Here is a 16,736-nt window from a genome sequence, read left to right as displayed (position 1 = left end):
TATCTCAAAAACGGCGAAGCTGGACGAATGTTCACGTGCTAATGTCGTGAGCATCTACAGAAAGAGTTAGGACAGTGAAACTACCACTGGGCGCTAAATCGTTGGACGTCTACGACTCTTCACAGAGCGTTGGATTTTGAGGCTTGTCTGCTCTGTAAAGTAGGATAGATTGTGATCAGTGGTGTATCTGCCGAAACAGGACAATGCTGGTGCACTCACAGGTGTTTGGGAGCACACCGTTCATTGTACATTGTTTATGAGCTCCGCAGCAGACCACCCCCTCGTGTGCACATGTTGACCCATCGACATCGTCAATTACGATTGCAGTGAGAACGGGACTCGCCCGTCGGTCAATGTAAACGTGTTGGCTATTCTGGTGAATCAAATTTTTGCTACGCTAGCTCGATGGTCGTCTGAGCAAACGCCGTCATCGAGGTGAACTGCTGCTCGAAATGTGCAGCGCGCCGCGGACGAGGGCTGCTGGGAGCAGTATTGTGCTATGGGAGACATTCTCCTGAGCTTGCATGGGATCTGTGGTAATAATCGAAGATACGCTGACAGCTGCGAACCACCTGCATACCTTCATGCTTCTGTCTTTCCTGACTGCGATAACGTCTTGCAGTAGCATAACTGTCCGTGTCTCGGAGCCAGAATCATGCTATAGTGATTTCAGGAGCACTACAGTGAACTCACGTTGATGTACCGGCGACCCATTTCGCCTGATGTAAATCCTATGGAACCCGTCTGGATCGCTATAGGATGCCATCACTGCGTAGGTTAATCAGCGGTCCCTTGTTTATGCGAATTACATGACCTGTGTGTAGTCATCTAATGCTACATACCTACACAAACCGACCAACAATCTGATTCCTGATGCGCAGAATCAGTGATGTATTTCGTTCCAAAGACGGACAAACAATCTATTAAGCAGGCAGTCATAACACGTAAATAATTATAGTTGCAATTCTCTGTGACAGGTAAAACGGCTACTACAATGTATTAGTATTGTTTGTCTTTAGTGTTGTTAACAGATCTGGTAGGGTATATAAGAGGCGTGAACAGTGTCAGATATTACGTGATTACCGTGAATGATACGAAGATGCCACATACTGTGTGAGACAGCAAATCAGCACAGCTGAAAGAATTTGAGAGGGGCCTCATTGTGGGATTTCAATTAGCCAGATGGTGGAATCGTGCAATATCCAGATTTGTGGGTCATTCGAATATAACAATGGCCCGATATTGAATCGCATGGTAGCGTGAGGACAGGCATACTCATCATCAAGGTTCTGGTCAGTCACGTCTGACCACCATAAGGCAAAACAGCCATATTGTGCACCATGCATTTCATATCGTAGCCTCTCCATTTCAGTCGCTACTACTCGAGACAACTAATGGACTCACTGCAGCATTCCATGTGATCCCGCACCACCGGCCAGAGACTCAAAGCAGCCTGATTGGGGAATTAACGGTCCTATGCATAAGATTCCGTAAACATCACGACACAAATGGAACTGTGACTGTGAACCATGGCTTAGTGATGAATGTCGTCGCCTCGTTTTCTGCTACGAATTGCGGGTATCCGCTACCCCAGATGACCATTGACGACGAAATGACGATGGGAAGAGGTCCTATTCTCCCAATGTTTAGAGAAGCACAGCGGTGTTATTCCTGGGTCCTGGTGTGGATAGCTATCGGATATGACTTCTCGTTGCGGTGTAAGACATTGAAGGAACTCTGTCGGCACAAGGGTTCGTAAAGGAAATCCTGTGTGCTCATGTGTTATCAGTCATTCGTGGTGCCACATTCTAACAGGGAGTGCAACGGCATCTGATAAATGGGTTCGTAGTGCCAAGTTCTCTGTAAATGTGACTCGATCACAAACCCATGTGGTGTCACCGCCAGCCGCCACACTTGCTAGGTGGTAGCCTTTAAATCGGCCGCGGCCCGTTAGTATACGTCGGACCCGCGTGTCGCCACTATCAGTGATTGCAGACCGAGCGCCGCCACACGGCAGGTCTAGAGAGACTTCATACACTCGCCCCAGTTGTACAGCCGACTTTGCTAGTGATGATTCACTGACTACATACGCTCTCATTTGCAGAGACGACAATTTAGCATAGCCTTCAGCTACGTCATTTGCTACGACCTAGCAAGGTGCCATATTCTTCAAGAATGCATTCTGAACAGATAATACTGTGAATCATGTACCGTCAAGAGCGACGTTCATCATTAATGGATTAAAGTTAAGTATCAAACTAATTACGTCCGCTTTCTGAATTCCAGACCTCACGTCAGTATAGTTCTTCCCTCCTCACGCCAACCTGCGTGAGCTAAAACGCTTGTATTTCGGTCTCCAATAGTAACACGGTGTTGGCTCTTCTGCCAACACAACAACCCTCTCAATTAGTGAAGCTTCACTTGGTTTCCTCTTCTTTTTGTGGACGCTTCACTTTTTTTTTTGTTCGGCAGTGTACGTTTCATACCTTTGGCTAATGATAGGGTTGATTATATTGCTGACAGCCCCTGCCTCCCCCCACCCCCCCTCGCCACCACACCCTCCGCCCATAAAGAGCGTGGGAGACGAAATAACAACAAAGGTAAAAAAGCGTTCACTGCGCCAGGGTGGCAGGCTATTTCAACGCAATAAAGCATTAAAGACTTTGGAGAGAGATTTTCGTGCGAATATCAAATCAGATGTATATACAGGACACTAACCTTGTGACCTCTGATCAATTATTGTGGTTTGGTTTAAGTTTGAGCGGTTTACTGAAGAGTTCTTGGATCACACATAACGATTCTAATCACAAGAGTTCAGATAATTATTTTCAAAGTTGCCAGTGGAAGTGGATGTTCACCTCGTATAGCTGAAACATCATCTTGTATCTGAGTCTTGTGTAGTATCTCTGAATTTTTCTGCCTGCGGTAAATCTTGTCGACAACTACATATTAAATAGATTTTACCACCTACGACAAAGTAGAGCAAAGATTCCCACAATTCTCATGCATCCTTTTCGCCTCACTATTTTCGAGGACGGACACGATGCTGAGAATTTAGTTACAGTTCGTCACCGACAACGGTAAGATGCGTTTCGTTGACTGGCCCTTGGTTGCCAGATATCTTCAATTACAAGAATGTTTGTGAATATGGCAGCGCACTTAACATTGCTGTGAGAGAAGAAATGTATCTATATGCAAGTGCATACTCTGAATAAAGTTGTGAACAAAGGAAAATAAATACAGTAAGGTAATCTGAAAAGTTATTGTGTGTTAGGGTTGCCAACTCTTTAAAGTGGAGGTAAGGGATAATAGCGCATAACAGAAGTGAAAATAAGGGGTAACTGAAAAAAAAAATAAGGAACGTAATGTTTACTACTCGTACAGCCCAACATATAGTAAATAACTGTATTGCGTTATAATTCCCTATTAAAAAAAATTATGTCAGTACATTGCTGTTATGGTCTTCAGTAGAAATACTGATTTTTGCAGCTCTCCATGCTACTCTGTCCTGTGCAAACCTCTTCATCTCCGAATAATTACTGAAACCTATAACTTTCCGAATCTGCTTACTGTGTTCGTCTCTTGCTCTTCGTTTACGATTTTTACCTACAACACTTCCCTCCAACACTAAACTGGTGATCCCTTGATGTCTCAGAATGTGTCCTATAAGTCGATCCCCCCTTCTATTCAGGTTGTGACACCAGTTTCTTTTTCCCTCATTGGTTAGGTGATCTGCCAATCTAATCTTCAGCATTCTTCTGCAGCACCACATTTCAAAATCCTCTATTCACTTCTTCTCTAAACTGTTTATCATCCATGTTTCTCTTCCATACATGGCTTCACTCCATACAAATACTTTCAGAAAAGACTGCCTAACACATAAATCAATATTCGATCTTAACAAATTTCTCCGTTTCAAAAATTCTTTTCTTACCATTGCCAGTCTAAATAGTTCACCCATCGTCAGTTACTTTATTGCCAAATAGCAAAACTCATCTATTACTTTAACTGTCTCGTTTCCTAATCTAATTTCCTCAGCGTCACCTCATTTAATTCGACTACATTCCATTATCCTTTGACATTATCCAAGACATTGTGCACCCCGTTCAACTGTTCTTCTAACTCCATTGCTACCTCTGACAGAGTTACAATGTCATCCACAAACCTCTAAGTTTTTATTTCTTCTCCCCCAACTTTAATCCCTTCTTCAAATTTTTCATTCATTTCCCTTACTGCTTACTCGTACAGATTGAATAATATGGGCGATAGGCTACGACCATGCTTCACTCCGTTTTGAACCACTGCTTCCCTTTCATGCCCCTCGACTCTTACATCTGCCGTCTGGTCTCTATACAAGTTGTAAACAGCCTTTCGCTCCCTGTATTTTCCCCCTTCTACCTTCAGAATTTGAATGAGAGTATTCCAGTCAACATTGTCAAAAGCTTTCTCTTAGTCTATAAACTTATGTTTAGTCTTATAAACTTAGGTTCACCTTTCCTTTACATATCTTTTGAGATAAATCGTAGGGTCAGTACTGCCCACATTTCTCTGGAATCCGAACTGATCTCCCGCGAGGTAGGCTTCTATCAGTTTTTCCATTCTTGTGTAAAGAATTCGTGTTAGTATTTTACAACCATGACTTTTTAAACTGCTAGTTTTCTAGTATTTACACCTGTCAGCACATGCTTTCTTTGGTACCGTATCCGCTAATCTAGTCAACCGTTGTCTGGTGCTCCTTCTGAAATCCACAAAAATCTCTGATTCATTCAACTTATCCAGGTCCCATGTCCATAATTTCCTAACTTTTGCGATTTCTTTAGTATTAATCTACAGTTCATAATCGATTATTTGTGGACAGAATCGACACCTGCCCCTGAAAATGTCTTACAATTTAAAATATGCTTTCGAAATCTCTGTCTTACTACTAAATAACAATCTGAGAACTTCCTGTGTCTACAGGTCTCTTCCACGAACACAGTCTTCTTTCGTGATTATTAATCCACATGTTAGCGATCATTAAATTATGCTTTGTGAAAAATTGTATCAAGCGGCTTCATCTTCCCTTCCCTTCCTCAGTCCATATTCACCTACAATTTTTCCTTCTCTTCCTTTTCCTACTATCGAATTCCAGTCTTCCATCACAAATTTTCGTCTCCCTTAACTGTCTGAATAATTTCTTTTATATCATCACACATTTCTTCAATCTCTTAACCATTTGCAGAGCTAGTAGGCATATAAGCTTGTATTACTGTGATGGGTATGGGACTCGTATCTATTTTGGCTACGAAAACTCGTTTACTACGCACTTCATAGCAGCTTACCAGCACTCTTCTTTTCTTATTCATCATTAAACGTACTCCTGCATTATCCTTTTTTGGTTTTGTATATATAACACTGATTGCACCTGACCAAAAGACCTTTTCCGGCTGCCACCGAACTTCACTAATTACTACTGTATCAAACTTGAACCTGTCCATTTCCCTTTTTAAATTTTGTAACCTACCTGCTCGATTAAGGTATCTAACATTCCACACTCTGATGCGTAGAACGCCCGTTTCGTTTCTCCTGATTTACACATTCTCCTGAGTAGTCCCTGCACGGAGATCCAAATGAATGACTATTTTACTTCAGGAATATTTTACCCAAGAGGGTGCCATCAACATTTAGCCATAGAGTAGAGCTGGATGCCCTTGGGAAAAATTGCAGTTGATGTATGCCTACCTTTCAGCTGTTCGCAGCGCCATACAGCAAGGGCGTTTCGGTTGATGTTACAAAACCACATCACATCCACTGCTGCCCCTGAAATTACTGAAAAGGCTGCTGCTCCTCTTCAGGAATGATATGTTTGTCCGGCCTCTCAACAGATACCTTTCCAGTGTGGTTGCACCTACAGTACATCTATACAGCTATCTGTTTCATTGATACACACAGGCTACCTCACCAATCCCAAGGTCTGTGGGGGGCGGGGGAGGGGGGGGGGAGATCGCAACATACATAAACAATGAAAATTACATGCATTCCTGCAGTACAAGAAGAGAAAGAAGAAAACGCACTGGAACAGATGTTCAACACTTAACGAATTGCACCTACAGTGATTTACGAGGCGTATTCGGAAAGTAAGGTCCAGTTATGCGCGAAATCTAAACCTCTATGAAAATCTGATGGAACTTTCCATAGATGTGTTGGACAGTGTTTTTAGTGTGCCTATCGATCGCTTCACGTCGTTCTTTACAGTTCAGAGCGCAAAGTGATCACGTAGAAAAGCCTAAAAAAGTGTCTCCCGGCAAGTAAGTGGATCTGGTGAGAGATTTCGCCTGCAGCTATACAGCCCACATAACATAAATGTTATGCGTTTCTTTCTTCAAGACAAATCTCAGTCGCACACTGCTGGGGCAATGAAAACGCTCCTGCAGTGTTTTCGATGCAAAGTGTTTGACCACCCACAATACAGCCCTTATTGGCTCCCTCTGTTGTTCATCTCTGTTCATATGAACCGCTGGATATGAAGACAGCATTTTGGCACAGACAACGAAAGGTAGACTAATGTAGAGCACAGGCGTAAAGCACAGGCAGCTGCTCTCTGTGACAAAGGTACTGGGAAGTTTTACAACACCACAAAAAATGTCTAAGTATGAGCGCCGACTATTTAGAGAAATAGCTCGAAGGTTAGGCTGACTGTAGAGAATAAAAGTTTTTTGATTTTCACTGTGGTTTTTATTCCTCGACAGATCTGACTTTACTCTTCGAACAGCCCTCGTAAATCCTTGTCTTTTCATTACTGATGGCTTTCTGGCAACACACCATGCCTCTTTCTGTGAAAGTATGCCACCTTTAGAAAAGAGAAAAATTCCTTACAACCATATTCAGAATTGACACTAACCTGAAGCTCTGCTTTTTTAGATGTACACTGCTTTTTTTTCGTGAGTCACTCCATTTATTATTCATTAACGATAAAATTCTTTCTATACCTGCATTTGATCCAGGCATACTGAAAACAAATCCAAATACCTTTAAAAGATTGGGCAAATTGATATTTATATTTTTTAAAGAAGTGAAAACATAAACCAGGTTTATAAGTATTTCCTTCCTGAGAGATGTGAGAGATGGCATTTTTAAAACATCGTAGGAACTTGTAAATTCCACACAGAGCATCTTCATCAATTTCAATCTAAAAAAGTTCCACATGTTTGTGATTGAACTTAAATTTAAGTTCAGATACTAAAGTAAATAGTATACAAGATTCTACCAAGTACTATCAAATCTGAAATGCTGGTCTACATATTCAAGCAAAGTGGAATAGGAATCTATAAAGTCTGTCTAGATAACTGCCCTGGAACTAGTCAATTAATTTACCATTTTCTTTCTAGTACCACTAAAAAATTCTTTGATTGATTTAACTAATTACAGTTTTTAATATTTCAAAAGCTTTTTTTATACTAACATTAGCACTTTCTAGTTGCTTTAAGTATTTCATTATTATGTTACCAATAAGAAAAAACTGTAAATATGACTGTAATATTAGTTCCTTTTCTGAGTCAATGCAGTCACTGAAATATTTTTCCAACACTTTGTGACAATCGATGCTGCTTATAAAATATCTTCTTATGAGTTCCCAGTTTTTAATTATTCTTTCAACAGTAGGGTTAGTGTCAACCATTAGTGTTAACTGCCTGATAGAAATGTGTCAGAGAATTTCATTCCATTCCATTTCTACATATTAAAAAAAGTTTTAGGAAAATCCTTTCTCTTTGTAGAAATGCAAAAACAGCCACACAATTTTAAAACTTCATTTTCTATATCACATGCACTTTTTACTGCATTATATAAAACGTGATTCGAACAATTAACCTGTAAAATATCATCGTTTAGCAGTTTCATAACTGAACTGTGCTTTCGAAAGTTTATGTATGCATTATGCGCACACTACATACTGCAATTGGTAACATCTAAACTGTGACACAGAAGGGGAGTTTTCAGTAAGTTGTGAATGCCCCTGGCCGTTTCAACAATATGTTTTATGAAGTCTAAAAGAACATGTGGTATTGCAGCATCTGGTTCAAAATACCACAAGACCTTCTGGAATATTTTCCTGTCTTTTTGGTAAGACGCATCAATACAAACAGGGAAAAATTACCTCGACTTAGATTGGTATTTCAAAACTTCAGTAAAGTCGGACTAATTTTTGGGGGCCAAAACATTTTTCTCGAGACTTTCAGCTTTTGTGCGACCACAGTGCAAGTTTTAGTAAATACACCAATCACTGAATACTTCCTTAGCTAGTTTCACGTTGCAATCCATGCTAAGTTACTGAAGTTATGTTTTACATTGTGATACACAAATGCCAGTTCCTACCTTTGCGCTGCATAATACTTGTTGTGATGTACCGCTGAAGATGTTAGCTATCTTATTTGTCTCCTTGACTTCCCTTTACCTCTCTGGGTCACCTATCAAGAACTAAAAATGAACGCTCAGTCACTGCTGCATTTCCTAGATTACGAAATTAATAACATGAAATAAATAATGACTAAAAGCCTATAGTTTATACCACTTACCCAACGGTTTTAAAGTCACTCTGTATTGCCACCTTGTGCAATACTAAAATCCTTCTTGCATAAAGAGCAATGTGCTTTATGACGATTATTCTTTACATGTGCAATCCACGAGTACGTTTCCTCCCAATTAGTGCCATACACAAATAACTTTTTTATTTTTTCCTTGGTAAATTTTCTTGCCCACGAGCATCACTCATCTTTAATTCTTTACAAAATATTTCATTGCTCAATTGGTACATGTCCTCTCAGAACACGACGACAAAAATTGAGTGATAGCACCGGAAGTCATATTGGCGAGCCAAAATTCATCCATTTGACAGGAGAGTAAAACAAAAGAAAAGAAGTGACAAAGAGCATCAAAGCAGTCATCTTCTAATTTGATGAATGGCGGGAATTCTGAAAATATGGGATGTATCTCAAATAATACGGGACTCGGGATTTTCGTCCAAATTAATATACAGGATTTCTCGGGATATACAGGATAGTTGGCCACCCTGTTCTGTGTCTTCTATGTGTTAGTAATACAAAAGAATTTTATGTTGCCAGAGCCATATTAACAGAGGACCAACGAAGAGTTTTATTGTTATAGTTGTCCAAGTCCAAAGTTACACGGCACACAACTATATAATTTATATGTGATAAAAGAAATAAGGTATCAAAACGGAAAGAGAGAAATGAAGAAATACCCTGCTGTTAGAAGCCATTTTTCTGCTTTGTACCAACGCCACTAGCACTGTACCATTGTTGTTACTCGTCTACTAAACAGTTCGATTACGCTTCCTAGACTTATGTTGTGTTCACCATTGGATACCTCCTGTCCCTCCCCCTGTGGCCGTTGGCATCCAGAGTTGTGGTTCCATAGCAGACAAGATGTGGGGCGTCGAATTTCGTGGACATCATTGGCCTTTTGCAACGTCGCTCTCAAGGGGTTCTTTGTAAGGAAAGGTGATTATAGTTTTGTGGGAAACTTGAATCTGTTATTATTTTGACTTCAAGCACACTTTTTGTTTTGGTGGTACTCTCGGAAGGGTGCTTGTACATTAATCACCTTTGCTGTGTGAGTGTTCAAGAGGTACTATTAACGCTACGTACTACACTTAATTTATACTTACGACCATTCTTAAAATAAATTCGCGTCTGAGTCTGATGCTTTAATGTTACACGGTTCATATTCTTATTTGAATTATTCTAAAAGTGACCGCACAATATCCAGTTGTTTCAATTTTTTATAAATTTTCACTAACCTTTGTATATACAAAAAATACCGGGTGGTTCTACGAGAGACGCGGAACATTATTGAAACCTTTCATTGGCAAGCGAAAAGACGGACAGTGATAGCGTAAAGCTAGTATACTTGCCGTATACTAAATAAGTAACCATCTGGAGCGACCTAAAGCCAATGTTCACATGAAACAAATTCTAGGAAAACCAGACGCCAGACTGAGATTCATCCAAAGAATGTCGCGGAAATGTAATTCAGCCACGAAAAATGTGGCTTACAGAATACATGTTCGATTGATTCTTGAGTATTACTCATCAGTCCGAGATCCTTACCGGGTTGGACTAATAAAGGAAATTGATGAAGTCCAACAAAGGACGGGGTTTTTCTTGATGGGATCGTTTAGTAGGTGCTGAAGTATTACGGAGGCGTTCGTCAAACTCTGTAAGGCAGACGCTACGGAACACTCGTTGTGCATCGCGTAGAGATTTACTTTCCGCTTCCATAGCTGAGTGGTCAGTGGTTCGAATTTAATTAACTCGGGGACTGGGTGCTGTGTTATGCTCATCATCGACGCGAAAATGACCGAAGTGCTGTCAACTAAAATGAGTTGCACCCGACGGCGGAATTCCCCAGATGAGGTGCCGCGACCAGCAATGCCACACGATCATTTCATTTCATTTCATACTATTTATATAGTATGTTCGAGGAAGAATGGACAACATATTACCTCCTCTCACACGTGATCGCGAAATGATCACAACGAGAAAATTCGAGAAATTGGAGTGAATACAGAGCAATCATTCTTTCCACGCGCCGTTCGCTAATGCAACAGGGAATGAGGAAAAGATAGTGACATCAGAAGTGTCTTCCACCGCATACTGTAAAATAACTTGCGGAGTATAGCTGCAGAAGTAAATGCGCAGCAGTGAAACTATTCCATTTACATGGTTCCTGGACGACAACACACACAAATGTAGCTTCAATATCTGTATCTAAAAGGCGGTGTCCTGACTCACTGACTGACTCATCATCGTCCAGCTATAACGGCTAAGGACAGAAGCTTGAAATGTGGAGAAGGTGTGGATATTATATTGCAGGTGTTGTTTAAGAACGGATTTTTCGAAATTCCAACTCTACGGGGGTGAAATATGACATGAAGGACTTTTTGTAAAAATTTCACTATTAAGGCAATTTTTAAGTTAAGCCTACGAAAATTGATATTTGGTTTCTCGGTCAGGAATAAAGAAATACGTGTTTCTGCATTTTTTAGAAATTGCAACCTATTGCGGTGAAATACGGGGTGAAAGCATTTTTTTTAAATATGATTATTAACGAACTGATAAAGTATTTTAAAGCTTCATCTATGAACACAGGTATTTAATTTCTCGGTTACAAATTTAAAAATACGTGTTTCAGTGTTTTTGGCAATTGAGAGTGAAATAGAGGATGAAATATTTTATGAAAATATTTTATTATGAAAGAATTTTTAAAGCTAAATCTATGAGAATTTAAATTTGGTTTCTCAGTTAGAAATAAACAAACACGTGTTTCACTAATCTTGGAAATCCAACCCCCAGGGTGTGAAACGGAGGATAAAAGTTTTTGTAGAAATATTTCTTTACGCAAGCATTTTTGAAGTTACTATGAAAATGTGGCGTCTCTGTTAGAAATAAAACATACGCCTGTCACTGTGTTTGGAAATTCAACCCCTAAAGAGGGTTTTAAGAAAATATTTCATTGCTAAAACATTTCTGAAGCTAAATCTTTGGAAGTTGGTGTTTGGATACGATTTCAGAGATGAAGAAATTCGTGTTTCACTGCTTTTAGAAATTCTCTGGCTCATCATCACCAAGGCCAAACCACTAGGGATTTTTAAAGGGATTGTCCTAAATTCCACTCCTAAGAGGTGAAATAGGGGATCAGAGGGTTTTTCAAGAATGTCGCTGTTAAAGGAATTCCAGAGATAGAACTACGGAGACTGGTATTTGGTTTCTCAGTCAGAAGTAAAAATAATAGGTGTTTCGGCAATTTTGGAAATTCAGTTACTAAGAGCGTAAAATAGTAGGAGAAAAGATTGGAAATAAACGATTACGAAAGAACTACCGAAAGATTCTTAAGGCTAGCCGGCCTTGTCACCGAGCGGTTCTAGGCGCTTCAGTCCGGAGCCGTGCTGCTGCTATGGTCGCTGGTTCGAATCCTGCCTCCGGCAGGGATGTGTGTGATGTCCTTAGGTTAGTTATGTTTAAATAGTTCTAAGTATAGGGGACTGATGACCTCAGATGTTAAGCCCCATAGTGCTTAGAGCCATTTAAACCATTTTTCTTAAGGCTACATCTGTGAGACTTAGTATTTGACTTCTTGGTTAGGAATTTAAAAAATATGTGTTTAGTGTTTCTGGAAATTCAACCTCTAAGGGAGTGTAACAGGGGATGGAAATTTTTAAGAAAATATTTCGTTACACTAAAAAAATTTTGAAGCTAAATTTGTGAAAACTGGTATTTCACTTCTCTGCTAGATACAAAGAAATATTTGTTAGGGGATGAGAGTCTGCTATGAAAATATCTCCACAACAGCGCAAACGGCATGATTAACAAAAACTTTGGACTTCAGCTTTCAGAATCGATTTTTGGTCAGAAGTACATTCGGAGAAATCCATTCTTATAGGGTCTTATTTAGCTTGAAAAGCTTAGAAGGTATTGCAGTTTGTGAACAACATAAAAATTTGATTTAATAAAAACAAAAACAAAAATCTCTGCAGGCTATACACTCTACGCTAGCTAGTTTCGTATAAAAATTGCTAATCATTTACACCGAGAACTACCTACAGGAAATGTTTCATAGGATGGATGCCGCATTTGTTGAATATTGACCACAAACTAATGTAACAACGAATCTTTCGACAATTCCAAGCCGGCCGGAGTGGCCATGCGGTTCTGGGCTCTACAGTATGGAGCCGAGCGACCGCTACGGACGCAGGTTCACATCCTGCTTCGGGCATGGATGTGTGTGATGTCCTTAGGTTAGTTAGGTTTAATAGTTCTAAGTTCTAGGAGACTGATGACCTCAGAAGTTAAGTCACATAGTGCTCAGAGCCATTTGAACCATTTGACAATTCCAAAGAGTTTTTCTGCAGTGTTCCACAGCTTTCAAAAATCTGATTAATCGTTCTCCATGGACAACATTATTTTTGGTACTGAATTTAGATCGGAGAGCGACTGCTGGTCAATATAAGTGACCTATATTGCTGTTATTTAAACAGGGAGTGTCTTGTTAGGCGTAGTGGCTCCGCTATCTTGTGAATATTCCTTACAAATGTAAAAGAAGGTTTACGTAAGTCCATAAGCCAAGTGCTTTTCATATGCCAAAGGTTACCTTAGTAAAGTCACACTGCTTACCAAATAAAACGATGCAACCATAAACCAGAGTTTGGCTGATTTTTTAATCCCAAATTTATCTTTTTAAAGGTAATTTCCACTGATTTCGTGTCCAAAGTTTTTCAGTGGATGGTTTGTGTGTCCACCACTTCACACCCTAAACTAAACAGCAATATCTGTAGTGAGCGGTAGCAGTCGGTCATCAACAACAAAGGGAAAGCGATACTTATCTCACAAAGGAATACTTATGTCGTGGTCTTCAGTCCAATAACTGGTTTGAACTAGCTTGCTACGCGAGTCTCCTCGGAGCCAGTCTCGTCGCCACTGTAACCCACATTCATTTAAACCTATTTACTACTGTCGAGCCTTTCTAATTACATATCGCACGCAAAATTCTGGTTCCATTGCAAATACACAGTCTTAGTTATTGATATCTTATAAAAGATTGTTAAAGACTGTTGAAGTTAAGAAAACATTACACTGTTAATTTTTTTGGAGAAAAATGAAAAATCAAATACTGTTTGTTTGAATACGCCCATTGTTTTGTAGGACACGAACCAGAGTGATAAGCACCATAGAAACATGGGAAACATTAATTTTTATGGCATAAAGAACATTGTACAAATGATGCATGTTTACAGTTGTCATCTTAACACTGTATACTGAACTCAGCAGAATTGATCTAGAGCAAAGTTCAGGATTCATCGCGAGAGATAACAAGACATTTAAGCTGCCAAACTTACTAGAACTAATGTACAAAGCTTTGTGACATGTCATTGGCGAAATGCGGAACAGCTTGCCATAAAAAGGCGGAAGAAATGTGGAATTTTTGGTGGCTTGGGACTTTGTTTCCGATCACTTCGTTATCAACGTAGCAGCACTGAAATGTATTTCTCGAAGTCCGATGTGGAAAGAGTTCAGAGATTACCAGACTACTGACTGTAGTACTAGTACCTTTAGTGCCTTTTCAGTGGCTTCAATATTGAACTACATGGTGAAATCCCAGCAGTGCTGTTTTATACCGCACACAGCTTATGAAGAAAAAATATCCTTCTTAAAGTCAGGAATTTTCATCACTATTGATTTTAATTTCAATACTATGTTAGCTATGATCAGGAGCATGTTATGTTTTCCATCAGATCACTTAAGAAGCGTTTCGCCTGAGTTTTACCACTATTTCCTTCTGTTTAAAAATTAAATGACATTCAAATCTGCCATTATTTCCTTCTGTTTAAAAATTAAATGACATTCAAAGCTGCATTGTTCTGTACTCGTACGCTCTTCCTGCAGCTATTTATATCACGGCAGGTTAGATGGCCCAGGTGGTTGGCCACTGCCGTCCAAGTTAAATGCGCCGGTAACTGTTGTTGTCCCGAATTATCGCTGAATCGATGTACGCATGAAGCGCAGCATAAAATGTATCCTCATTATCGTTGTGGACAGTACTCGAGACAGTTTCGCTTCCGCTCTACGTGAAACGAAATCCAATGAGGCTCCAGCCAACGCGGAAGAATACATAGCGTAATATTTATATCAAGTTTATTCTTATAATGAACGGAGTATAGAGAAAGTTTTAAATCCAATGTAGAGTAGATAACAGCCGTAGATAGACGTTTCAAAGACTTCCCAGAGTCACAGTTAAGACACGTAATTTGCTCACTGGCAAAACATTTGACCAGTTTCATTCACCGAAAAGAAGAAGATGTCGAAAGCTATCTGTATTTTTTGTCTTGAAAACTATTTTACTGCCAGATGAGAATTTTTTTGTCATTTAGGTAGGGATAAGGGGCCTATCAAATGAAGATGGTAGCTAATGCTGAGACTTACCACACGCACAAGGCCTACACTGCATCCCGCGAACATGTCTTGATGAATGAAGACTGGGCGATGTCTTCACGGACAGGCGACTTTCGTGTCGTTCCACAGTTTCCAATGTTTCACACGCTCCTCCTCCCCTTGTCTCTGGTAACTGTGATTGGCGAGCTGGGTATCTTCTGCTGCAAGAGTCCTTACTCGGCAGCAGTTGGTTGTTCTTCCTCTACAGAAAGGAAGCGAGCGAGGGCGTGCTCACTATCTGCCGGGACAGATTGTCACGACTTCCTCGAAATCCGACGACGAAGAAGATACCGCGTGAGGAACGCTGTTCTGCTTGAGCAGGATCGCCATTTTGGCACACAAGTGTATCTTCAGCATCTCGTTTTGGTTATGTTGCTTCATTGTGTCATCGTGGTTGTAGCACCGACTATGTCTAGTTGTTACAATTTTTTCAGTAACGTTTTGTACAAGACAGCTTTAGATCTATTTTGACGTGACACACCTTTTAATGTGGCACCAGTATTATAAATTCATCTCATTTTTTCTTATGTTCAGCCTCCCGAGATATCAAGCATTCGATATTATTTCCGTTTCTGCACATTGTAACAACTTATCCTACAATGGGGCATGTTGTATCACTAGATGGAATCAGTTATCACATAGGCTGATTGAGCCTCAAATATTTCCGGAACCGTTTAAGATGTCATAATAATGTTTTCACCCAGATGACTAGTGAGTAAATCCTCACAAAATGACGTATCTTCTCTTTCGTAGCTATATACTAAGTACATAGATATTTGTGTCGACTTTACTTTTTCAAATGAAGCAATAACAAGTTCCACTGCTACTAAAACGTTTTAAAAGAGACGGATTTAACTGCATTTCACTTGTCAATCGTAGGGAAACAAACTGGAGAATCTTCAGATCACAAAACGACTCGTTCGTAATACTGTAAACTTCCTAAGCAATAGCAAGACAATCATTTCACAACACAGACCACATTCAGACACAGAGAATCTAGCAGAGGATTCCTGCAGGGATCAGTCTTGCTTCCATAGTTATTCAGTCTCTATACTGCAGACCTTCAGGATGTGTTTGCCAGCGACATCCAAATATAATACACGCAGACCACATATGCATATATTCTGAAGTGAGTACTTTTCAGTCCTGTCATTTGAAAATGCACATCGCTCTCATACGTGTGCACGGGTACTGTACAGAAATTGGCTTCGAAACCTCTGATAGCAAGTCTAGTCCTACGATCTTTACTCGCCACAGGACTCCACTTCCCTAAAATATGTAACTGGGACAACACAATTTTCCAGTTGCGAAAACAGCACACTATCAAAAATGGTGCAAATGGCTCTAAGCACTATGGGACTTAACATCTGAGGTCATCAGTCCCCCAGATTTAGAACTACTTAAACCTAACTAACCTACGGACATCACATACATTCATGCCCGAGGCAGGATTCGAACCTGCGACCGTAGTAGCAGCGCGGTTCCGCACTGAAGCGCCTAGGACCGGTCGGCCACAACGCCCGGCAGCACACTATCGTGGGACGATTATCGATGATAAACTAAGGTACGCCATCATGTCCGTCATATCATTACTAGACGTGAAAAAGCCTGCAACCTCATCAGAGCTACGAGTGTAGTACTGATCGGCGGACAGCGATAACTTCATACCGGTCCCTGACAAGGGCACATTTTGATTATGAGCACATGTGCTACGGATCAGTATCAGACAGATCGCTCCAAAGACTCGACAGT

At 40.2% G+C, this 16,736-nt stretch overlaps 1 protein-coding gene across 1 annotated transcript in view; it reads right to left on the bottom strand.

Moving 5' to 3' along the window:
* Window positions 1–15,141, bottom strand: part of LOC126273001 (venom dipeptidyl peptidase 4-like) — a 238,903-nt gene extending 223,762 nt beyond the window's left edge. The window contains exon 1 of the mRNA XM_049976363.1: window positions 14,976–15,141. Within this exon, the coding sequence (XP_049832320.1) occupies window positions 14,976–15,011 (36 nt within the window). The 5' untranslated portion in view covers window positions 15,012–15,141. The remainder of the gene's footprint in view (window positions 1–14,975) is intronic.
* Window positions 15,142–16,736: the final 1,595 nt, after the last annotated feature.

Source organism: Schistocerca gregaria, chromosome 5 (assembly GCF_023897955.1).
Source record: "Schistocerca gregaria isolate iqSchGreg1 chromosome 5, iqSchGreg1.2, whole genome shotgun sequence".
Classification (NCBI taxonomy): domain Eukaryota; kingdom Metazoa; phylum Arthropoda; class Insecta; order Orthoptera; family Acrididae; genus Schistocerca; species Schistocerca gregaria.
This window is presented reverse-complemented; position numbering and strand designations above follow the sequence as displayed.